The sequence below is a fragment of the Bubalus kerabau genome, chromosome 20, assembly GCF_029407905.1.
Source record: "Bubalus kerabau isolate K-KA32 ecotype Philippines breed swamp buffalo chromosome 20, PCC_UOA_SB_1v2, whole genome shotgun sequence".
In the NCBI taxonomy this organism is placed as follows: domain Eukaryota; kingdom Metazoa; phylum Chordata; class Mammalia; order Artiodactyla; family Bovidae; genus Bubalus; species Bubalus kerabau.
In genome coordinates, this window is record NC_073643.1 from 12,909,363 (window position 1) to 12,934,289 (window position 24,927).

At 44.7% G+C, this 24,927-nt stretch overlaps 1 protein-coding gene across 1 annotated transcript in view; it reads left to right on the forward strand.

Moving 5' to 3' along the window:
- ITGA9 (integrin subunit alpha 9) overlaps nucleotides 1-24,927 on the forward strand; it is a 360,880-nt gene that overhangs the window by 282,538 nt on the left and 53,415 nt on the right. The window contains exons 21-23 of the mRNA XM_055558670.1: nucleotides 3,065-3,154; nucleotides 5,436-5,544; nucleotides 12,228-12,335. Of these exons, the coding sequence (XP_055414645.1) occupies nucleotides 3,065-3,154; nucleotides 5,436-5,544; nucleotides 12,228-12,335 (307 nt within the window). The remainder of the gene's footprint in view (nucleotides 1-3,064; nucleotides 3,155-5,435; nucleotides 5,545-12,227; nucleotides 12,336-24,927) is intronic.

Consider the following 24,927-nt stretch of genomic DNA (forward strand, 5'->3'; position numbering starts at 1 on the left):
GAGGGGCGGAGAATATACATGGGCAGTAAAAGGAAGGTGGGACTGAAAGAGGAGATTGGGCTGGGCCACAGAGGGCCCGGGAAGTCTCAACTGCTTTCCTCCGGCAGTGGGGAGAAAATGATAGTTTTGGAGGAAGGGAGTGATACAGTGCAACAGCTTGCCCAGAGTGAGAGAGTGCAAGATGGATTTAGTAAAGGGGGGCAGATGCCTGTTCAAACCTGAAAATTGTCATTTTCCTGCTGTTTCTGGGATCCACAGGAAACTCTCCCATCAGTGTGCTGTCTGGGTCTCTCAACAGCTCAGGCAGCTGATATTCCTGAGAAGGAACATTTGGGCAGGAAATATGACATGAAAGAGACTTTCCTTGTCAAAAAGAGGAAACTCCAACTACCTCCCAGTCCCACTCAGGGTTAATCTAAGGTATCAAAGGAGGGACGCAACTACACCAGGGTGAAAATTTCATCTCATGGTCTCATGTCCATAGACCAGTGGTGCTCTAATCTTAGGTGCCCACTGGAATCACCTGGGAGCCTCCCTACAGGGATCCTCATCTAATTTGTCTGGGATGAGATCTGGGCATTGAATTTTTTTTTTAAGTCTCATCAAGTGATTACTCTGTGTAGTCCCTAACTCTGTACTGGGCACAGTTTCACTCAACACACATCTATTAAGCACCTGTTATTTACCAGATGCAGTACTGGGCACGTAAGAAAACCCTTATAATTTACAAATTCAAGAACATCCTTTTATGTACATTAATATTTCTGTATAGCATTACTGAACACCTAGCCAAGCTAGTATTGGTAGCTTAAGTAATTAAATAATCAGAATCTTCTAATTATTTGAATTACAGTTGTTAAAGAAATTATATTGCCTATTAAACCTGCAGCTGAATGTCTCAGGCACCAATTACACTCCAGACTTTGGTGAAAATCTGATCTTACTGTCCCAGAGGGCAGCCACAGCACCGGACTCCCTGCTGTGACGGACCGATCCTTAAAGCTCCTTATCTTGAAAGCCACAGTTAAAATACCAATCATCGTTTTCTTCCCATCACCACTCTTTGAAGCTCTCTTGCCTACTTGTGGATTTAGGAGGACAGAAAGTTGAGACTAAACAGTTTCTCAAGAGCTTCTGTCTGGCAGCCTGGCTCTGCAGACTTTGGGAAGCATCGTAAGTCACGAGCTTGCAGAATAACTGGGGGCCTTTTGATGTTCAGCCTCTTTATCTCAACTTTGCAACCTCACTCAGTCTGGAGCGGTCCCCCGATGACAGATGAGACTGTTGGGCCAGAGCTGCCAGCAGCCACAGGTGGCTGGACAAATGGCAGGGCACAGGGTGGCGCTTCTGTCAGGAACTGATTGCTCAGACTTGGCAGGACACTGGGTTGGGGCAGGGAGCAGGCCCAGGTGTTGCCATCCCCCCACCCATTCAGGAGTTGCCTCTGGTCCTTCCTGCGCAGAGATTGCACAGCGTTTATTGTGCCCCTGGGAAAGGAAGGGCAGGGAAGTGGGACTGGATGGGCACCTGATCCTGCTGCTTCTGCAAACCATGATGGATGTCACCTCATCTGCGGAAGACAGAAGAGAAGTCAGGGGTCAGAGTCACAGAGCACCATTGTTTCAGAACAATAGGAGAGAGGAGGAGAGGGGCTGTGAGTCTGTTGAAAAACGGTTACATTCAGCACTTGCTGGTGGGGAGAGGAACTCTGCACAAGTTTAGGGGATGATGTGCTGGGATGTGGTCCGGATGAGCTGTGTCCAAACTTCAGCAGCAGGTCCTGCCTTCCACCCCTGGAGGGTGAACTTAGCTTTCAGCTGGGACCCCGTGTTCGTTCTGTGAGGTGGAACCAAGTGTAGGTGCCAGGTTCAGCACTGTGTTCCCAATAGCCGTGCTTTTTTCCAAGGCGATTGCTTTTCTGCAATAATAATCACAGTTCATATTTGAAATCTCATAAAGCTGTGAAGGGAAACTGGGCCTTCTCTCTTGTCCTCTTCTCCCCTCCCCCAAACCCCCAAATCTGGCATCAGGAAAAGGCATCACAGTGGAAAAGCAGTTGCTGTGGGTCCTTGGGGCAAATTACCTAATCTGTCTGAGCTGCTTCTTACCCGTCAGCAGTGGGTGAGCCCCCCTTTCTGGGGTTACTCTGAATACCCAGCTCCGTCATGGCTGGGGGTCTGCCTGGCACATGGTAGCCCTCAACACCATCACCCACTTTGTGATCACCTTTCCAGAATGACCCTGCAAGCCTCCCCCTTCTGTGTTTCCTCACCCCGAGGAGGAGGCCTGTATGTGAACCTGCTTGAGCCAGAAGTCCTATAGCAGGAGCTCCCGTGATATTTATCGAGATGGTGCTACCCAGGGCCTCTCTCCTGGGCTTGGTTGTCCGTGGATGATGGATGATGCCATTAGATGGGAAATAGCTGCTAGATGCAAGCAAACGTCTTCCCAGCTGCAGTGCCCTAACCTCGGTTGTCCATTATTCATGGAATAAGCCCTGCAGAAGCAGCACACGCTCTTGGTGCCCACCCATAACCTCTCAGAGCTCGTCTCTACCACACACACACTGGACAGTTCCCATTCCCAGCACCTATCCTTCTGCCTGAGGCTTTCTCTGGCCAGACCTCACTCACCGTGCACATAGGGCACGTGCCAGGGAAGTAATCCCCCAACCCCACCCCCCAGCAGGTCTCAGGAGTCATTGATCAGCTCCCATGGCCTCAGCTGGAAGATGAGGTTGGGTACTCCACACTGCCTCCTGGAGTTCCCTGGTCAGATGGAGCCTGGCTGACCTGGATCACATGCCCTGCTTCTCTGCCTGCCTTCCTGTCTACCCCCTGCTGTCTCCTGGGGTCACCTGCCCTGTACACTACTTGCCCTCACATCTTTATGGGGTGGGGAACACAACTGAAACCATAGAGTGCCCACTATGATGCCATACAGGGACCAAAAACAGAGTTGAGGGTAAAAAGGTACAGAACAGAGGGCTGTCCCTCTTTGGGAGGGGAGAGGCCCATCGCGGGCAGGCTGTGCTGACTGGCATCCCGCCTCTCTCCCTGCACAGTGGCAACGTGGAGCGCTCAGAGTCCCTTCACAACAACGTCCTCACACTGACGGTGCCGCTGATGCACGAGGTGGACACGTCCATCACGGGGTGAGTAGCCAGGACACAGTGCTGCCTGGGCGGAACCCTGTGCTTCTCTGGTGTTTGCTTGTATGGCCAGGAGCCGGTGGCCCTGCCACTTCCACTTCTGCCTGGCTTGGAAATGCAAGATGAAGCTTTAGCTACAGTGACTCACGCCCTCCTCCCTCCCTGTTTTCTCCTCTTTCCCAGCTGCCCACACACTTGGTAGATTATACAAGAAGTGTGATGACAGGTGTAAGCCACAATTCCTTCGAACATTCTGTACACCTTTACATGCATCTCTTCCCAGCGCCCACCGCTCCGGAGTGCCACAAGGTAGCAGGCAGCTCCATTCTTGGGATTAAAATCTCAGCCAAAGGCTGCTGGGCCAGAGGTTACAGCCAATGCGTCCCAGGGAAGGCGGGCCTGCTTTCTGAGTAGCCTCTAGTCAGCTTTGGTTTTGCATGTTTCCCATTCTCCTGCAGAGCTGGTGGGCAGGGCCAGTCACAGTGGGCACACTGTCTGGCTGAAGTCCACAACTGCTCAATGCCTCTGGCATTGTTGAAAATCAGGGCTGCAGGCAGCAGGGACCCAAAACAACCCTGGGTGGTTTCAGCCAAAACACAGGCCTGGAAAAATGAGAAGTCAGTTCCTGTTTCCGGCTTCAGAAACAGAGCACGATAGAGGAAAAAGGATTTGCACAATTAGTTTAGATCAAATGAGGACCTGTTGAACCTTTGCCCCACAGGCAAGCTGAACTTTCTAGAGGTTCAAAGTCTCTCATTTTTCAGTATGCAAGTGCTCCTGGGTCCTGGCCTTAGCCGCAAGTAGACAAGTTAATACGCTGCAGAGGAGCCATGCCTGCAAAGCTCCCGGATCTGCTGGGTGTCAGGAATGAGTCTCCGGTGGGCGTTCCTGCCTCTTGGCGTTTTTCATCACGTTCTTTAGACATGAGGCATTGGTGGAATATATTTGCAAACCAACACAGATTTGCCTCTGTTCATGGCTCTGTTTTTAACCATGTAGTTTATTTACTTTCTCCTCAGACGCACAGTGAGAATGTCCATGGACCAAGCCCTGTCCTAGGGGATGAAAGAGAAAACAGGGCTCTCTTGATCCTGTTGTCAGACCCTGGAGGCCTCCTTGTGAGGTGTTAACAGCCCCCAACGAAGCCCTCAGTTAAACAAATGAGTCAACCTCTGATCTTTCCAGGAACATAAAACAGCACTCATTTAAATGAACCCACTCTTGACCTGGGTGGCAGCTCACTACATTTATAAACTAATTTCTACACTTAAGCTGAAAATAGGTTAATTGCTATCTATTTAGACTTGGTACCAAAAATCTTACAATATTGTGTTTAGGCAAGTGAGCGACTTCTAGAATCTCATCTAGAATCCATTATTTTTCTGGGAATTTAAATGAGCCTGGGGTTTATTGACACGGACAAAGTTGAAAACATCACTACACACTGAGCTGGAATTCTTCATCAAGTCTTACACAGCCATTTGAAATCTAAAGAAAAAGGCTATTAGTGTAAGGACTCAATTTTTAATACCTAATTTCTAGTAATTTTGGTAGTCTGAAAATCTTTATTTTTTTAATTTGTTACAGAGTGGGGCTTAGAATGCCAAGCATATAATTCACTTATATTGTCATAATCTTTTTCAATTCACAAAATGTTTTTCAAATGACAAAATAGAACATGTGTAATTTTATAATCCTAGGACTGCCCTTCTGGCTCAGACGGTAAAGCGTCTGCCTACAATGCAGGAGACCAGGGTTCGATCCCTGGGTCGGGAAGGTCCTCTGGAGAAGGAAATGGCAATCCACTCCATTACTCTTGCCTGGAAAATCCCACGGATGGAGGAGCGTGGTAGGCTACAGTCCATGGGTTCACAGAGTCGGACACAACTGAGCGACTTCACTAATTTTATAATCCAGTTTAAAAACTGAAATCAAAGCTACCATAGTCTTCCTTCTCATTTTAGAAGTATAATCCTAGTACATTGTATACATAACTTACTGATTTGACCTAAGATGACCAGACATTATTGGGAATGTCTGCTTAGAAAGTACAGGTCTGGCTGTGTCCATTTACAAGAGAGAAAGAGCAGTTCCAGAAGCGAAGCATTTGGTGGGGGACCCTGAGGGGAGCCAGGTTCTAGATCCAATAGAGACAGATGTCTGAGCTCTAGATTCAACAGAGACAGATGTTTGAGCTCTAGATTCAATAGAGACAAATGTTTGAGCTCCTAGGATAGCAGTGACCCTGCGTTGGGATGACAGATTTCATGCTTTCCTCTTTCAGAATCATGTCTCCAACCTCCTTTGTGTACGGCGAGTCTGTGGACGCATCCAACTTCATTCAACTGGATGACCTGGAATGTCATTTCCAACCCCTCAACGTCACCCTTCAGGTACCCACCTGTGGAGACCTTCTCTATCACTGGGTACCAAGGGACGGGCCCATGGGATGTGCCTTCTATGAAAAGCAACCAAAGGGCCAGGCTCCTTCTAAGAGAAACTCTTCCCAGCCTGAGTGTGTATGTGTTTTCTGTAACCACACACAGAAACAATCCCTTTGCTGCCTGGTACTCTGCTGTGTAGCCCCCTCTGCTTTGCAGTATTTGGAGGGAGAAAGGCATGATGAATGCCAGCCTTCCCCAGCAGACCTTTGGACCCAGCATGCATCCCTACCCAGATGGTCCACAGACAACCCCTTCCGGTTCTCCATCATTCTTCACATTGTGGACAGGGCAGCCTCGAGGATTTCTCGTGTCCTCTTAATCCTGGGGGCTTCCCCGGTGGCTCAGCAGTAAAGAATCCGCCTGCCATGCAAAAGATGCAGGAGACATGAGTTCAATCCCTGGGTCAGGAAGATCCCCTGGAGGAGGGCATGACAACCCACTCCAGTCCTCTTGCCTGGAGAATCCCGTGGACAGAGGAGCCTGGTGGGCTACAGTCCATGTGGTCGCAGAGTCGGACATGACTTAAGTGACTGAGCACACACGCACACTTAATCCTGGGTTTCTCCTTGCTGACCTAGCTAGGTACCCACACCTCCCACAAAGGAACAGCCTTTCAAAGTGGGGTTTTACAAGAGCACAGCAGTGTGAGTGAAGGGAACTCCCCCTGGCGGGGGGAAACACACTGCTCCCCAAAGAGCAGGGCTGGCTCTCCTTATCATATAAGCACTGTGTCCAGCAGGTATACTCGGTATGGACTGTGGACACTGTGAAAGACATTGTCCTTCTCTAAACCAAGGGTGGAAAAACTTCTTCTGCACAGGGCCAGAGGGTAACTATTCAGGCTGTGTAGGCCATCCAGTCTCCACAGCAGCTATACAACTAGGCTCCTGTAGCGCGGAAGCAGCCAGGAACCATGCACAGGACAAAACTGTGGCTGTGGACACTGACATTTGAGTTTCATTCATTTTCACATGATATAAAATTGCTTTCCTGGTAGCTCAGGTGGTAAAGAATCTGCCTGCAATGCAGGAGGCCCTGGTTCGTTCCTGGGTCAGGAACATCCCCTGGAGAAGGGATAGGCTATCCACTCCAGTATTCTTGGGCTTCTCTGGTGGCACAGACAGTAAAGAATCCGCCTGCAATGTGGGAAACCTGGGTTCAGTCCCTGAGTTGGGAAGATCCCCTGGAGGAGGGCATGGCAACCCACTCCAGTATTATTGGGCTTCCTTGGTTGCTCAGATGGTAAAGAATCTGTCTACAGTGCAGGAGACCTGGGTTCGATCCCTGCTTCAGGAAGATCTCCCGAAGGAGGGCAGGGCATTCTTGCTTGGAGAATCCCCTGGACAGAGGAGCCTGGTGGGCTACAGTCCATGGGGTCACGAAGAGTCGGACATGACCGAGCAACTAAGCACAGCACAGCACACATCATTTTCACATATTATGACATATCCATCTTCTGTTTTTTTCCCAAACATTTAAAAGTATAAAACCATCCTAGCTCACAGGATATACAAAAGCAGGTGGTAGACCAGGTCTTGCGTGCGAGCCTTCATTTGCTGATTCCTTCTCTGAGAACAGACCCCAAGGCCAGCACTGTTCAACAGGAGGGTCTTTGAACATAAAACTAGGGGGATGGAGCATTGTCCAGACATTCTCCTTAATTGACAAATGTGGGAAATGTAGGCCTAAGAGGAGAGGACATGCTGCAGGGTGGAGAGCTGGGAGCTGCTGGTCTGGGGCCAAGATTAGGCAGGTGTTACCTGGGACACCCCTGTGTAGCTCAGTAGGTGCTAGGACGTGGGGGTGAAGTGATGGAGCCGGTGTACCGTAATCCACATCCCACGTCTTTCTAGCTCTAGCTCCAGCTCCCAGAGCTCTCTCCTGCCTTCCCTCCATCCTTCCCTATGGAGAAGATGGTTTCTCGGTCTGGCATCCACTGGTATGGCCAAATAATTATTATTTTCTTTCCCTGTGGCCTCTCCTAGGTGGACCAAGGGGATGACAAATAATGACAGGGTGAGGGTCCAGAGAAAGACAGTAACATATTTGCGGTCTCTTGCAAACAATGGTCTCCCTCTCGCCAAAGCTTTCTCCCAGGCAGGAGACCTCCAAAGTCATGATGGATAACACACATCCCAGCTCAGAGAGGAGGCACCTCCCAGCCAGCTAAGCCCCTGCTGCCACGCCCTATGCTTGATTTACAGGGGAAAAGAGAAAGATAGGGTCACTCTTGCTTTCAAGACCTTTAGAGTGATTGCTGGGAATAGGACCTCTGTGGTTTTGAATTCCTTCTCACAGTTAGTTTCTTTTTCTCCATTGCTTTTTGCAGTTGGACAGAAAACAGATAAAGGCCAGATGAAGTTATTTCATTTTACTTATTCGTGTGTGCTCAGTCATGTCCACCTCTTTGCGACCCTATTGATCGGAACCCGGTGACCCTATGGGCTGGAACCCCCTCGGCTCCTCTGTCCATGGGATTTTCCAGGCAAGAACACTGGAGTAGCTTGCCATTTTCTCCACCAGGGTATCTTCCCAGCCCGAGGACTGAGCCCCAGCCCCTGCGTCTCCTGCACTGAAGGTACAGTCTTGACCACTCGAGCCGTCAGGGAAGCCACTTTCGTTTCAGTTGCTTACCTATGGTTTTGCAGGTGTCTTACAATAAAAGATACAGTCAGGTCAATTATTTAGACGGGTTCCAATGACACACATCATGTAATGAAGAGGGTATTTGCAGAAATTAATACAACGTTGTAAATAACTATACTTCAATAAAATAAAATTTTTATTATTTTTTATTAGAGTATAGTTGCTTTACAATGTTCTATTAGTTTTTACTGTACAACAATGTGAATCAGCTATACGTATACATACATCCCCTCTTTTTTGGATTTCCTTTTCATTTAGGTCACCAAAGAGCATTCAGTAGAGTTCCCTGTGCTATACAGTTGGTTCTTATTAGCTATCTTTTTTATGCTAGTATCAATAGTATATATATGTCAATCCCAATCTCCCAGTTCCTCCCACCCCCCCAACCCCCTGCCTTTTCCCCCTTGGTATCCATACATTTTTTCTCTATGTCTGTGTCTCTACTTCTGCTTTGCAAATAAGATCATCTATACCATTTTTCTAGATCCCATATATATATGTGCTTTAATATATGATATTTGTTTTTGTTTCTGACTTACTTCATTCTGTATGACAGTCTCTAGGTCCATCCACGTCTCTACAAATAGTGTTGATAGGAGAAGGCAAAAAGGAACAGAAGTTAAATGAAAAGATATTTTAAAAATATACAAAATGCTCTCTTCTTCCTCTTTAAAAAAAAAAAAGAAAGAAATCTGAGAGCCTGTGGTTACATCATGTTTCTCTGAAGGCACTTTTACAGGGAGCTTAAAGTTTCGTATTCAGACAAAGAGCTTTCTTCTGACCTGACATAGGATACAGGCTAGGGAATCAGGGCCCTGGGAGTGAGTGACTGGCATGACCCTAAGATTCGCCTCCTGATTATCAGTTGCCTGAGGAAGTACATAGCATTCTGTTCAGGATTAAGGAAGTTGGCTGACTCTGAAAGATGGATAGTGTGTGTTACTGATGGAAAGGAAATCTTCTTGGGTTAGCAAAGCTGACAGTTTCCTTACAATTCTCTGACAACTTGTTTTCTGGTATAATTGTCATGCTTCTGACCGTCCTGCAGGAAGCCACTGACCAGCTTGATGGTGATAGTCATCCAAAAAAAAGGTGGAGATAGTAGAGGAGAATAGGGTCAGGAAAATGGATAGAAAGTGTTAGTTGTTCAGTTGTGTCCAACTCTTTGCTACCCCATGGACTGTAGCCTCTTTTCTGTGGAATTCTCCAGGCAGGAATACTGGAGTGGGTTGCCATTCCCTTCTCCAGGGGATCATCCCAACCCAGAGATGAAAGCCAGTTCTCCTTTATTGCAGGCAGATTCTTTACTGTCTGAACCATCAGAGAAGCGTTATTCTGGCAACATCTCTCCTGAAAAAAGGCACGAGACTTTCCATACAAAGAGATTTTTTTTCTGGGTCTTTTCAAAGCTAATAGTCAACAAGCTATGTCATTGTTTAAAGATTGTTCTGCAAGTGCTGATGGGAGAAAGGCAGAGACACTGGTCTTAGAATTGGTTTCAAAGTTTCATCGGAGTTTTTTTCTTCACAGACGTAAAAATTTATTGACCATCAATAGTTGTTTTTTTTTTAATCAAATCAATAATTTCCCTCATTTGAAAAATGATGATGAAAAATAATGCAGATGTTACACAGGAACGTTTGCAGAGAGTCAAACATTAAGACATTTGTTAAAAATATGGTAATACAAGCTCTCCATCTGTCTGGTTCTGGTGGATGAACTAATGCAAAACAAAATCAACTTCTTTTTCCTCACTCATGCTTTAATTGTGATTTCCCAGACAGGTCAATAGGTTTTCCTTTCAATGCTGTGCTCTCACGTTTCACTTCAAATTAACGATTTCCATTGTGGTTGAATAGTCCTTCCTTTTCTTGTGCCTTAGGGTTGTTGTTATGGGTGAATTGTGTTCTTTTTGAATCAAGAGTTGGCAGCAACTACTCATCCACTGGATGATTTTTTTTGTCTGTTCTCTGAAGCAAAACCCACTATTGCAAAAAAAAAAAAAACAAAAAAAAACACAAAAAAACAAAGACAAGTTTTCTAGGGAAGAGCTGGCTGGAGCTAGACCCTTGTGTATTCTGCCAAGTGTGAAGATCTGCTAATTTGTCCAACCCATCGCCGGGCTCTGCCCTGCTGACCTCAGCTTCAGAGATGCCCTGAATCCTCTCTCTAGTCCCCAGGCCACTCCTCTCTTTTGCCCCTACCCATCTTTTTAAAAATAAGCTAACATCTTTATCGAGTTACCACTTACATACCTTAGAGTTCACTTGTTTAAAGTGTACAATGCAATGACTTTCCCCACTGTGCAACTTTCTCCATAATCTAATTTTAGAACATTTTTTTCACCTGCAAAAAGAAACTCCATGCCTGTTAGCAGTCACTCCTTATATTAGTCTCCTGTTGCTGCTATAACAAATTACTACAGACTTTGTGCCAAGTTTATTTTATCTTACAATTTTGGAGGACAGAAGTCTGTAAGGGTTTCACTGGTCTATAAAAGCAAGGTGTCAGCAGGGCTGTGTTCCTTTCTGGGGAAGAATCTGTTTCTTTCTTCTGTGGTGATTCTCCTCCTTCTGGAAGCTGCTGCATTCTTTGGCTCATGGCCCCCTTCATCTTCAAAGCCAGCAGTGACTGGTTGCATCTTTTTGACAGTACATTTCCCTGTTTCTGACTCTGTCTCCCACTTCCCTATATAAGGACCCTTTTCATTACATTGCACCCACCTGGATAATCCAAGATCCTCTCTTGATTTTAAAGTCAGCTTCTTAGCAACCTGAAATCCCCTGGCCATGTAATATAACATACAGTTTCCACGGATTAGTACAGGGACATCTTTGGGAAGCCATTCTTCCTCCTGCCACACTCCTCATTCCTCCTATGCCCCGGCCTTAGCAGCCACTAATCTACTGTCTGTCTTTATACATCTGCCCATCTTTTGTACTCTCCTTCATCTTCCACTTCTTCCTTGAGTTTCATGTCAGTCTCTGCTCCATCTCCTTTCTCTCATGGGTCTTTTAGTGGCTGCCATCTTTTCTCTCACTTCTCAAGAGATGATGGGCTGCTGGAGACAAAAAAATGGGGAGGACTATGTGGGGGATGAGAGGGGTAAAGATTGTAGGACCAAATGCTGGGACAGAAAATATGTGCACAGATGTCATCCAACAGTATTAGTAAGTGGTAAGATGAAAGTTACGGAGAAACCAAATCAGCTAGATAGTGTAGTAAAAAAGAGCCCTTTCTGTAAGTGAGATCATTTGGTTTGGGGATAACCCACTTTGTCTTTGAGAGTCTCAGTTACCTCCAACTATAAAAGGAACGGAGTTGGACCAGATCAGTGGTTCTCAAAGTATGTTTTCTGGGCCAGCAACATCAGCATCTCCTGAGAACTTTAGAAAGGCAAGCCCAGGACTTCCCTGGCCTTCCAGTGGTTAGGACTCTGAGCTTCTAACTGCCAGGGGCCCGGGTTTGATCCCTGATTGGGGAACTAAGATCCCACATGCCATGTGGCATGGCCAAAATAAAAAAGATATTCAAACCCTTCAGCCCCCACCCCACCCTAACTAGAAACTCTGGGTGTGACCTTACTCTAGGCTAGGTTTTAAGAAAACCATTTGATTATTCTGATATGTGTTAAAAGTTTGAGAACTACTAATCTAGATTATTTCTAAACTCCCACCCGTGTAACAGTCTATGAGGAAATTTCAAGGTCAAGATAAGCATAATTGTTAGCAGTAGAAGATAAGAAAATGCTAACAGGGGGAATAAGGTAACTTGAAAGTTTGTGGGGTTTTAATGCGTATTAGAAAGATTTCTGTGTCATTGAAATCTTCCATCATTTGATATTTCACTTCAAGTCATGACCTTCTAGATCCTAAACCCTAGTATCTCTGTGTATCATTTCAAAGGATTTTAGAATATATAATGTAGACATGAAATGAAGATCTCTGTTTCTATTAAACCATGCCATGTGTGTCTCATACCCACAGGTCTATAACACTGGGCCAAGCACCCTTCCTGGGTCATCTGTCAGCATGTCCTTCCCCAATCGACTGTCACCTGGTGGAGCAGAGATGTTTCACGTGCAGGAGATGGTGGTGAGTTCTCATTTGTTTTCACGCTTGCTTTGAGACTTGAGCCAGCCCATTCACATTTTGTGTTCAACCCAAGAGCCCAGAAAGGTCAACTCATTCTAACCTATGGAAACATACCTGGAAAAGCTGGGAAACCTGCAAGTTCTGAACTTCTACATTGAGACAGATTGGTTCATACCATGAGAAGACCTCTTTGGGGATGGCCAAGGGCTGTTTATGAACCTGACTTCTGGGATGGACTTTACCAGCTCCTGGAACCTCCACACTTGTTTGCAGTCTTGTATGTATCTGAATGTGTGTTTCTAAGGGGAAGATTCACCAGCGCTCATAAAGATTCTCATAGGGCCACTGATGCCTGGAGGGTGAAGGATTCATGCACAAGACATAAGTGTAGGTGGAAACTCAAGTTCATATGCAGAATATGCAATTCTGCTTGATCCTAAGTCAACTGTAGATGATTTTTGTCTCAACAATGATCATTCCTCCCACTTCCTTGGCTTCTAGGACATCACATTTCACTTGGTGTCTCCCTTCTCACTGGCTTTCTCCTCATCTTCCCGGTTCCTACAGGGCCCAAGGGCTTTTTTTCCCTACACTCAGTCTCATAAATCTCCCCAAGACCCATGGTTTTGTATTCAGTCTGTGCTGATGGCACTAGTTGTTTTTCTCCAGCCCACACATCTCCCATGAATCAGAGACTGTGACAGTTAGCTACCTTCAGCCATCCCTACCTGGGTGCCTATCAGGAATCTGTCTTAACCAAACTGAACTCTCAGTGGTACCCCTCCAAACCTGCGAACTTCCATGCCCTTCTGCATCTCAGCAAATGGCTGCTCAATCCTTCCAGTGGCGTGGGTCACCCTTAACCCCTTTCCCCAAACTTCACATCTGAGCCATCACCAAATCTGATGTTTCTACCTTCCCCCCAAATCACAGTGTTAAAATTTTTGACCCCTCTACCATCAGCACCCTGGTCCAAGGCATTGTCATCTGTCACCTGGTCTATTGCAGTGGCCTCTTCACTTAGGTCACTTCCCCTGGCCAGCCCCCCTGCTGTGTCTGTCTGTGCCCAGCAGCAGAGCTGGGCTTCAGAATGCAAGTCAGGTCATGTCACTCCTCTGCTCAAAACCCTCCGATAGCTCACCTATGCCCCGAGTTCTTCCAGCACCTCAGCCAGCTTCACAGCCTGTCTCTTGCCCCTCTCTGACCTCTCCCCCTCTTCCTCTTCCCCAGTCATCCTGCCTCCATGCTGGTCCTAGAGCATAGAAGACACTCTCCCACCTCCTGAATTTTGCGTGGATCTTCTGCTACCCAGCACACCCTTCCCCAGAGAGTCACATGTCCTCTGCCCTCACCTCCTTCTCATACTTGCTTAAATATCACATCCTCAGAGAGGCCCTCCCTGACCAACCTGTGTCCCAGAACCTCTCACCCACCCTTCCACCATCACCCTCATCACCAACTGGCACACCATGTATTTCCATATTTGATCAGTTTACCTTCCTCCTGGCCCTTACAGTATAAGGACAGGACTTTTATCTGTTTGCTACTCTTGTCTCTAGGGACTCCAATACACAATACTTAGAGTATAATATGTGTTCAGTAAATATTTGATATTTGTGGACTGAAAAAAGTTCATGCTATAAAACATCATTTACTCTTTCCACATGAATTCAGGAAAAGTTTCATGCTGATAAAAAATCACCTCAGTGCTCCTAAGAGTCTGGAGTGGCTGGACAAGAGGGTGACCCCTTGTGGGAAGGAGGGAGCATGATGCTCGGGAGAGTTACTGCACAAGGAGAGGGCATGTGGTCCACATTGAGGGCGTTGTTGAATCATTGCTCTTACATGGGAATGTGAGGGACAGCTAGCCAGAAAGATGGATGGTCTCTCTGTGGATAGCTTGAAAATGGGGGCAGCAAGGCTCATAGCATGTGACACACCTGAGCCCACAGGAGGCTCATGATGTGATAGAGATGACGGTTTCCCACACTGCTGTCCTCTTGGGTCACGTGGGCTGAAACCCTGGGCCACAGGAAATGTTGAATGCAGGATAGGTGCCCCTCCTGGCCTGCCTGCTCAGCCATCACCACCCCTAACAGTTTTCCACTCCTGCTCCATGAAATGCCCGTGTCTTGGAGCACTGCTGAAACAGTGGAAGAAGAGCCCCCAGTGTCTTGCACCTACTGCAACCACGGTTTGAACTTAGCATGAGGTTCCCACTGCCCACGTGCTCCCATCTGCTCCCTGACATACTGTTTACCTCTCCAACCACTCCACCTTTTCCCCATGTCTGGGGGATACTCTCCTCACAGAGCATGTGCTGTGAGCTGTTCATATGAACATCAGTAAAGCTGTACAGAAGATTGCTCCCTCATGGACGAAATTATTTATTGAAAGAAACAGGAAATGTAATTCCCTGTGATTCTAAAAGTATCTCAGAACCAAGTACATACCCTTTTCTCTCTTTTTTTTTTTTTAAGAATTTTTCCTCTTTTAGAATTTATGTATTTATTATTTTTGTCTGTGCTGGGTCTTCATTGCTGCATGGGCTTTTCTTTAGTTGTGGTGAATGGAGGCTACTGTCTGATTGCAGTGCGCAGGCTTCTCATTGTGGTGACTTCTCTTGTTGCAGTGCGTGGACTCTAGGGTACGGGCTTCAGTACCTGCGACTCCTAGGCTCTAGAGCACAGGCTCAGTAGATGTGGCACTTGGATTTAGTTGCTCTGTGGCATGTGGAATCTTCCTGGATCAGGGATTGAACCCTTATCTCCTGCATTGGCACGCAGATTCTTTACCACTGAGCCACCAGGGAAGCCCCGTTTTTCTCTTTACTAATCATCTGACCAAACAAGAGCTACTCCAATTTGGAAGCATTTATAAATAGCTGGCTTGGCAGGAAGGCATGAGAAGTGGTTTTTCTGAAGATTTGCAGAACTGCCTGACTGATCATCCCGCTGAATGGGCTCTCAAAAACCCCAAGTCCTATGAGCTCCCTGCATTCCGTTCTCTGAGTTCTCAGAAGTAGACACTTTCGATTTTCAAAACCGTACTGAGAATTTTCAGAAGTATGTAGCAGAATTCTCAAGGACAGCCAAGCCATTGGTTGGATACATCAGCCTGTGTTCAGAGGCCCATGGTGTTTGTGTCATGTGGAAAATCAGGCTCGCCAGCAGATCTCACTAAGCAAGTAGGGAAGCACTGTGTTCGCATGGATAGTCATTACTGGAGACCAGTGTGATGATGAGAGTAGAAAACGTAAAAGCTGGTGCATGATGGATGCGGTGAAGAGGCAGGAGTCCCAGGTACTGTTTCAGAGGCCACTGGGCAGCACACTTTCTGCCGTAAAGCCTAAAGGGCCAAGAACAAGGGCATCCTGCAGCTCAGCCAGCTTCCCAGCCTTGGCCCTGCCCATGCTCAGCAGAGCCCAGAATGAGCCCACTGGAGTAGGTGAGGTTCACACAGCTCATGATGCCCTCCACTCTGGCCCTGCAGGACTTTGGATAGAGCAGGCTTCTCATTCTGGGAATTTGGGTGGCTTGGTACAAGTCAGACTCACTCCTATTAGGAGAAACCAGTACTTTTTTCCTCTGTTCTCCAAGAAGTACCCCTAAGGCCTGGGGGCATTCCCTCCAGATCCCACCCTCAGCCACCAGCAATCCCTAGCCTTGGACATGCCCCTGGGCAGCCAGGAGCCAGTTACCTCTTCAGCCAACTGAAGCCCAGGGACAGACAGCTGGCATTGAGGGAGGGTGTATCTGCCATCCCTCCCTACACTGCAGGGGACACTCAGATTGTTTCTCTCCCTTCAGCAGCACCCTTGGTATCCATCTTCCTTCTGAGGGTGGGCATGCTGGCTGACCCCAAGGGCCTGGGCTATCACCCCACCTATGGCCCTGTCTGGGACACAGTTTTCTTTTTTCAAAATTTTATTTATTTATTTTATTTTTGGCTGTTCTGGGTCTTTATTGCTGCGTGGACTTTTCTCTAGTTGTGGTGAGCAGGGGCTACCCTCTTGTGGGGCATGGACTTCTCATTTCAGTGGCTTCTCGTGTGCAGAGCATGGGCTCTAGGGCGCAGGGCTTCAGTATTTGTGGCTCCTGGGCTCTAGAGCATGGGCTCAGTAGTTGTGATGCTCGGGCTTGGTTGCTCCACGGCATATGGGATCTTCCTGGATCAGGGATCGAACCCTTGTCTCCTTCTTTGGTGGGTGGGTTCTTTACCAGCCTGGGGAACAGTTTTCTAACTATTGGTTCAGAATTCATTTGGAAGTGTCTGGGGTTTCTGGACAGGACAGAACTGCCTCTAGGTTTCACCACAGAGTCTTTTGTTCTCCCAAAGGATTCTTGAGGTCCAGATGGCTGTGAATGGAAAATGGCTTTTGGAGAATGCTTGTTTGGGAAAGATTTGTATAAGGATTGCAGTGAAGTGGGACCCCTTCATACACCCACCCAAGCCGTGGTTCCTGATCTTCTTTTCTTGGAGCAATTGTCCTGAGCCCCTCCACCTTGCTTGCATTTTATTTAGAAACTGCCTTGGTGGTAGTCTGAGGAATGACTTAGCATTTCCACTGCCTCCCACCCACTGGGGTTGTGCCAAGTCCTGTGGGGATCCTGACTCCCCACACCACAGCCAAAGCATAGGCAGGGCACTGTGACCATGGAGACCATCAGGAGTCCAAGTGGGAAGGACCATGAAAATAATAGAGTGAGAAAGGGGAAGAATGACGGTCCATCTGAACTAAAAATCATGGCAAGTGCTGAATCGTTCTTGATGTATTCTGCAAACACTGGCAGAGAAAGCACCAATGATGTGCCAGGCTCTGATAAGAGGAATAAATCTCACAACACAGGTGGAAATTCAGTCTAGCAGAAGACAGATCTATGAAATACAATTGCAGCACTGTGTACCAAATGTGGTCATGGAGGCATGGCCAGACCCAGGGATGTCCAAAGGTACAGAGCCCACCATGGAGAGGGGACGGAACATGCGTCACAAAGCAGGCTTTTGGAGCCAGGGCTTAGGGGATGTGTAGGTGTTCACCAGGAGAGCATGTGGGACAAGAACATTGCAGACAGAGGCAGTGGTCAGCGCGTGAAGGAGTACAGTGGAGGTGGTACCCGGTTCTCCATTCTCTCTGCCCACCTCTTACGTGCATGTGTGCTAAGTCACTTCAGTCATGTCCACCTCTTTGAAATGCTATGGACCACATCCCACCAGGCTCCTCTGTCCATGGGATTCTCCAGGCAAGAGCAACGGAGTGGGTTGCTGTGCCCTCCTCCAGGGGATCTTCCCGACTCGGGGGTCGAACTTGAGTCTCTTCTGGCTCCTGCATTGGTAGGCAGGCTCTTTACCACTAGTGCCACCTGGGAAGCCCACCCACCTCTTATACATACACGCGAAGGTTACTGCTCTCTACGTCTTCTGTGGGGCATACAGCAGATGGCTGTCTTGGCAGTGTGACAGTGAGTACTAAACCCTGGCATTTCCTGTGACAGTTGGCAAGGTTCTAAGGTGCATCACTCCTTCTATGATGCATCGTGTGTATGTGCTCATGTGCCCACCCCAGGCTGCTGCCAGGGGCAGTGGTTTCTGGGCCCGACTGCCCATGTGAGGCAAGCCATAGGCAGTCACTCCTGCAAGAAGGTTCCTGTGTAGACGGAGGATACAGCTGCTCTCACACAGCTAGATGGGACCTGGCCTGGAAAATGTAAAGGCCTCTCCTTGTTGTGGGCCTCCTGCAGGGATGAGCCTTTTAGCAGAGCCCCTGAGTACAGGCCTAAGACAGGGCCAAGGTAGCACATGTGCCACAAGCTTTATGGCTCATGAAGGCAAGACCATTTGAACTTGAGTGGAATCCTGCTCCAAAGTTAAATTTATTCACATGGCACGAAGGTTCAAGGGAAAGGATAGGAGGTTGTCTCAGGACTCAAACATCAAGTTGTTGAAGTTGAAAACCTGTCTATGAGCAACTTTATAACCCTGGAGGAGAAGGCTCTAGCATTTGGCTTTTAATATGTAGGAAGAAAAATGTCATAAATGATGGCTTGCAGAGTGCAAAGGTGGAACTTTATTCCAAGTAAAATCCCTGGCTCTTTCAAAGAACTCTGATATTAGTCTAGGAGAAAAATGAAATAAATGCCATGCCTTTCTTTCTTCCTTCTGAAAAGATTTATCTCTTTGGCTTGTTCTGTCCGTGCTGTTGGGCAGTGATTCTAAAGAACTGACCTAATTTCCAGGGAGTAAAATAGTGTATGAATGAAGGATAATTTTCCAAGGAGACATATCAATAACTTTGCCATAAGGTACCATTAGGATATTGATATCAATAGAGTGTTAATACCAATATCCATTAGAATATCCAGGTGGGTGGCAAGACTTACATCTTAGTATTATAACCACCCTTCCAATGCATGTACACCAGACAAGGCTGCCCATGATCTAATTTTTGCCAAAATGAGTCAGTTGATACCAGAACTTTAATTGTTTTGTGATGAGGATGTCCAAAGCCCTCTGAAGAAAAGATACACCTGATATATCACTGACCATACAGTAGCTTAAATTTAGAAATGGAGGACTGAATTGTTTTCCCCCAGGATGATCTGAGGAAAACATACCTGCTTAATGACAGTGGTGTGAGACCATCAAATCTATCACATTTAATCAAAGGCTGAAGAGTAAAAAAAAATTCTGAATAACTGATGAAAGATGAACTCAACTTACTGCTGTCCCGAGGCTTTAGTAGTATTTTTATGTGCTGTTAAATTTAATCTACACAGCAGCTCCATAAGGTAAGGTCATTATCCCAAGCTAAGAAACCAAGATTCAAAGATTTGCCCAACATTGCACAGCTAGTAAGTAACACAGCTGGATTTGTAGCCAGGTCTACCTGACTTCAAACCTCATGTGCTTCCCCCTATACTATTCTGTACCTCTCCTGGGAGTACTGCCCACTACCCAGTCGCCACAGGCAGACTCAATCAACAGAAAAGACAGTAGATGAGCAGACCACCAAGAATCACCCACTTAATGAGCAGCAGACATGCAGATGACACCACCTTTATTGAAGAAAGCAAAGAAGAACTAAAGAGCCTCTTGTTAAAAGTAAAAGAGGAGAGTGAAAAAGTTGGCTTAAAACTTAACATTCAGAAAACTGAGATCATGGCATCCAGTCCCATCACTTCATGGCAAATAGATGGGTAAACAGTGGAAACAGTGAGAGACTTTATTTTGGGGGGCTCCAAAATCACTGTAGATGGTGACTGCAGCCATGAAATTAAAATATGCTTGCTCCTTAGAAGAAAAACTTTGACCAATCTAGACAGCATATTGAAAAGCAGAGACATTACTTTGCCAACAAAGGTCCGTCTAGTCAAAGCTATGGTTTTTCCAATAGTCATGTATGGATGTGAGAGTTGGACTATAAAGAAAGCTGAGCACTGAAGAGTTGATACTTTTGAACTGTGGTGTTGGAGAAGACTCTTGAGAGTCCCTTAGACTGCAAGGAGATCAAACCAGTCAATCCTAAAGGAAATCAGTCCTAAATATTCATTGGAAGGACTGATGCTGAAGCTGAAACTCCAATACTCTGGCCACCTGATGTGAAGAACTGACTCATTGGTAAAGACTCTGATGCTGGGAAAGATGGAAGGTGGGAGGAGAAGAGGAAAACAGAGGATGAGGTGGTTGGACGGCATCACTGACTCGATGGACATGAGTTTGAGCAAGTTCCAGGAGTCAGTGATGGACAGGAAAGCCTGGCATGCTGCTGTCCATGGTTTCGCAAAGAGTTGGACATGAAACCAACTCTCAGTGACTGAACTGAAATGAACAGAATGAGCAGCATTCACCCCAGGACAGTGAGTGAGCCACCAACTGCTATCAAAAAAAGAACTAACACCAGAAGGTGTATTAACTAGGCAGACAGATTAAGATTTTACAATGAGCAAGATTGATGCTTTCAGAGAGATACAAAAGACAGTATTCCCATGAAATAGAGTAAGCTAGAGTTTTGTAAATTTAAAATTTTGACCATTCAAATAAAACCCTCAGTATATGAGCTGTGTAGTGGAATGGGTATAAAAGAATAAAGTGGTGGATCGGAAACTTGAATGATTTCAAGAATGTAGTGCAAAAGGACCGAAAAAAAGCCAGTTAAGCTTTTTAAACTACCTAGTATGACGATCCAAATGCTCTCTATATGAGAGTGAGGAGGCTGGAAAGATGGAAGTGAAAACAAGCAAAGATTCTTTGTCTTGTTTGGGAAAAAGTTTGTGTACTAGTTAGCTCAAGACTCTGATAGAAATAAAGCTTAAATGTGCAAAAAAAAGTTTTATCTTTTTTAAAATCGGTTTATTTATTTTAACTGGAGGCTAATTACTTTACAACAGTGTGGTGGTTTTTGCCGTACATTGACATGAATAATTTTAATGGCAACTTAGAAGAATAAAAACAATGTGGGACATCCAAACCACTAAAGAATAAGAAGCATTTAGAAAGAAAGAATTCATGACTAAGAAGGCAAAGGAAAAAATTTTATATGTTTATATATGTGTATATATATATATATATATATATATATATATATACACACACACACACACATATGAGATGGCAAGAATAAATCCAAACATATCAATAATCAGAATAACTGAGAATGAATTAAATGCCCTAGTGAAATTCAGAGACTCCCAGATTGGTATTTTTTAAACCCAAGCATAAGTTACTTATAAGAGACATACTTTTTAAAATGACTGTAAGGAATCCAAATAAAGATAAGGCAAATACTAACAGAAAGCAAATATAACAATAGTAATAGCTAACAAAATAGAATTGAAGCAAAAACAATATTAAATGGCCAAAAAAATGTATTTTAGAATGATTAAAAATACAGTCCAATGAGAATTTGTAATTTAAGTGAATTTTTACATAACCAGTCACACAGCTATAGAAAACATGTAGTTTTGTTTCTCCTGATGGAAAAACAAGGAGACATTTACACATTCACAGTTACTTCAGGAAAATTTATTACCGTTTCCTCAAAAAATCATGTGTTTGACTAATGCAGCTAACAATTGTGATCTCTTAGAGAGAGAAAGACCAAGACAAAATGAGTCATAATGTCTGGGTTTCATTAGTACTTGCTTGCTTACCAGCTTTTTTGGTAACCTTGAGGAAAGCCCCTAAATTCTCCAAGCTTATTTTCCTCCTCTGTGAATAGACTATCTACCTCTCATGGTGAGGATGGGACAAGTTAACATACTTGGAGCACTTAGTAGAGTTCCTAGTACATAAATAAGGGAATGCATGTCTTTTCAAACATATGTGAACATTCACAAATTACTCATGTATTACACCACAAAAACAAATCCCAATAGAATTTCTAAAGTCAAAGTAATAGAAGCCACATACTCAGACCACAATGCAATAAACTTGGAAGTTAACCACAGAAGTTTAGCCCAGCAGCCAACCAAAAACAGAACTACTTGGGAATTTTTAAACACCATCCTAATTAACTTCTTAGATAAAAAAAGAAATCGTAGAGGAAGGGATAAACAAATTAGGAATGAAAGACACTGAAAGCTTGTTCGTATCAAAACTCATGGATGTAGACAAAACCCACACAGAAGAAAATGTTACTATTTACATGTAGAAAACAGGAAAGACTGAAAATAAATGACCTATAATTGATGACAAGAGCTAGAAAAAGGACAATAAAATAATTTGACTTCTAAGCAAGAAAAATGAAGATACTGTTGAAGATAAAGTGAAAGTCACAAAATGGCAGGGGGAGTATCATACATCAATAAAACTGAAAGCTGGGGATTCTTTTGTCAAATAAAATAGACAGACCTACAGCAAATTTGATCAAGAAAGGAAAAAGAGTAATAAGGCCAAAAAACAACCAACCGTAGAGATGATAAAAGAACTACACTCACATGAAGAAGATTTTTAAATTATTCAAAATATAATGTCCACAAATATAAAAAGTCTAAAAGAAGTATATGAGGTAAAATAATATAGCTAGACCAATTACCTTAGAAAAAATGGGAAAGTAGTATATAGATGTTAAATTATAATGTTGTACACCTGAAATTTATATAATTAAAGACAAATGAAACATAGCTGAAGACCTGTGCCCTAAAAAAGCACCAGACCCAGATAGCTACATAAGTAAGTTCTACCAAGCCTTCAAGGAACAGGTAATTTCTATGTTATATAAGCTGTTCCAGAGAGTAGAAGATAAAGGAACAGCCTGTTCTAGAAAACTAATATAACCCTGATTCAGAAACCAGAAATGAAGAATGGGCACTCACACAAAAAAGGAAACCACGAGCCAAACTCGCTTTGAAAACAGATACAAAAATTCTAAATAAATGTTTCCGAATCAATTCCCTTTAGAAGAATATATCCTGAATAAAGTAGGACATAATCCAGGAACGCTAAGTTGATTCTCCATAAAGAAACTGATGAGCATTATTCACTCTTAATAGTAAAGGGATTAAAGGTGATACAGCCAGATGATTATCTTGATGAGGGCTTCTAAAAAGTCAAAAATTAAATACATCATCCACTTGTTAGGTTTTTTTTTTTTTTTAATTTCCAGCAAGGCAAGCCTGGAAGGGAACTTCCTCTTCTTGACTAAAGTCCCCTATCAGAGCCTATAGAAAACTTCAACCTGATGCTGGAACATTGGGAGCCCTGCCACCTAAGCACGGAGTGGAGGCATGAGTTCCTCCTCTTGTCTCTCCAGTTTAGTCATGTTGAGGTCATAACAATAGGTGGGACTGCAAACTAGTACAGCCACTATGGAGAACAGTGTGGAGATTCCTTAAAAAACTGGAAATAGAACTGCCTTATGATCCAGCAATCCCACTGCTGGGCATACACACTGAGGAAACCAAAAGGGAAAGAGACACGTGTACCCCAATGTTCATCGCAGCACTGTTTAGAATAGCCAGGACACGGAAGCAACCTAGATGTCCATCAGCAGATGAATGGATAAGAAAGCTATGGTACATATACACAATGGAGTATTACTCAGCCATTAAAAAGAATACATTTGAATCAGTTCTAATGAGGTGGATGAAACTGGAGCCTATTATACAGAGTGAAGTAAGCCAGAAAGAAAAACACCAATACAGTATACTAACGCATATATATGGAATTTAGAAAGATGGTAACAATAACCCTGTATACGAGACAGCAAAAGAGACACAGATGTATAGAACAGTCTTATGGACTCTGTGGGAGAGGGAGAGGGTGGGAAGATTTGGGAGAATGGCATTGAAACATGTATAATATCATGTATGAAACGAGTTGCCAGTCCAGGTTCGATGCACGATACTGGATGCTTGGGGCTGGTGCACTGGGACGACCCCGAGGGATGGTATGGGGAGGGAGGTGGGAGGAGGGTTCAGGATGGGGAACACATGTATACCTGTGGCGGATTCATTTTGATGTTTGGCAAAACTAATACAATTATGTAAAGTTTAAAAATAAAATTAAATTAAAAAAAAATAAAAGAAATGAATAACCTTTACTGTCAGGAAAGAAAACAAAGTATCCCTATTGCAAATGATATTATTGTTTCCCTAGAAAATCCAAGATAATCAACCAACTGAATATGAGGCTTTGTGAATGCACAAAGGAAAAGCTTGGGCACACTTATAAACTGCCTAACCTTTGAAGGCATTCCCTAAGCCACACATCCATCCGCCAAGGGTGGAGATCTAGGTATTTATGTAAAACATCTGACCAGTCATTGACTGACCACTAAGCTGTGTTGATCCAGGACAGCCTCTAGGAAACCAGGTTTAAAAGTAAAAACAAGTGTAAAAAAAATTAGCAGAGGCATCAGAGGCTACACACTTCATGAGAAACAAGCTCCACAGAATTAATCCAGGCAAGCCACTAAACAAAGAAGCAAAACAAAAAAAGTAGCAGCTACCACCCCCAAAAAGAGTTGCTGCAATACTTATGTGTTAAAATGTTCAGATTTTTAAAAAAAAATCCAAAACATGCAAAGAAATAGGTCTAGAGAAAGCATTGCACAGAATGGGGAAAGGAATCAATAGAAGCTATCTCTGAGGAGCCCAGATGTTAGACTTAGCAGTCAAAGACTTTAAAGCAGTTCTTATAAATATGTCTAAGGAACTAAAAGAAACCATGTTTAAAGAATTAAAGGAAAGTGGATAACAATGATTCCTCAAATAGAGAATATTAATGAAGAGATGGAAGTTATATATATATTTAAAAAAGAACCAAGTAGAAATTCTGGAAAGTGAAATGAAAAATTACTTGGGGAATTCAGTAGCAGAGCTGAGCCAACAGAGAGTCAGCAAACTTGAAGATAGATCTGTAGAAACTATTCAGTCTGAAGAAATAACAGCAAAGAGAATACAGTCATCCCTCAGTATCCGTGGGGCATTGATTCCAGGACTCCCCCATGGATACCAAATTCCATGGATGTCCAAGTCCCCTGTATAAAATGGCATAGTATTTGCATAGAGTCTACACACATCCTGTTGTTGTTTAGTCACTAAGACCTGTCTGACTCTTTGAGACCCCATGGACTGTAGCCCACCAGGCTCCT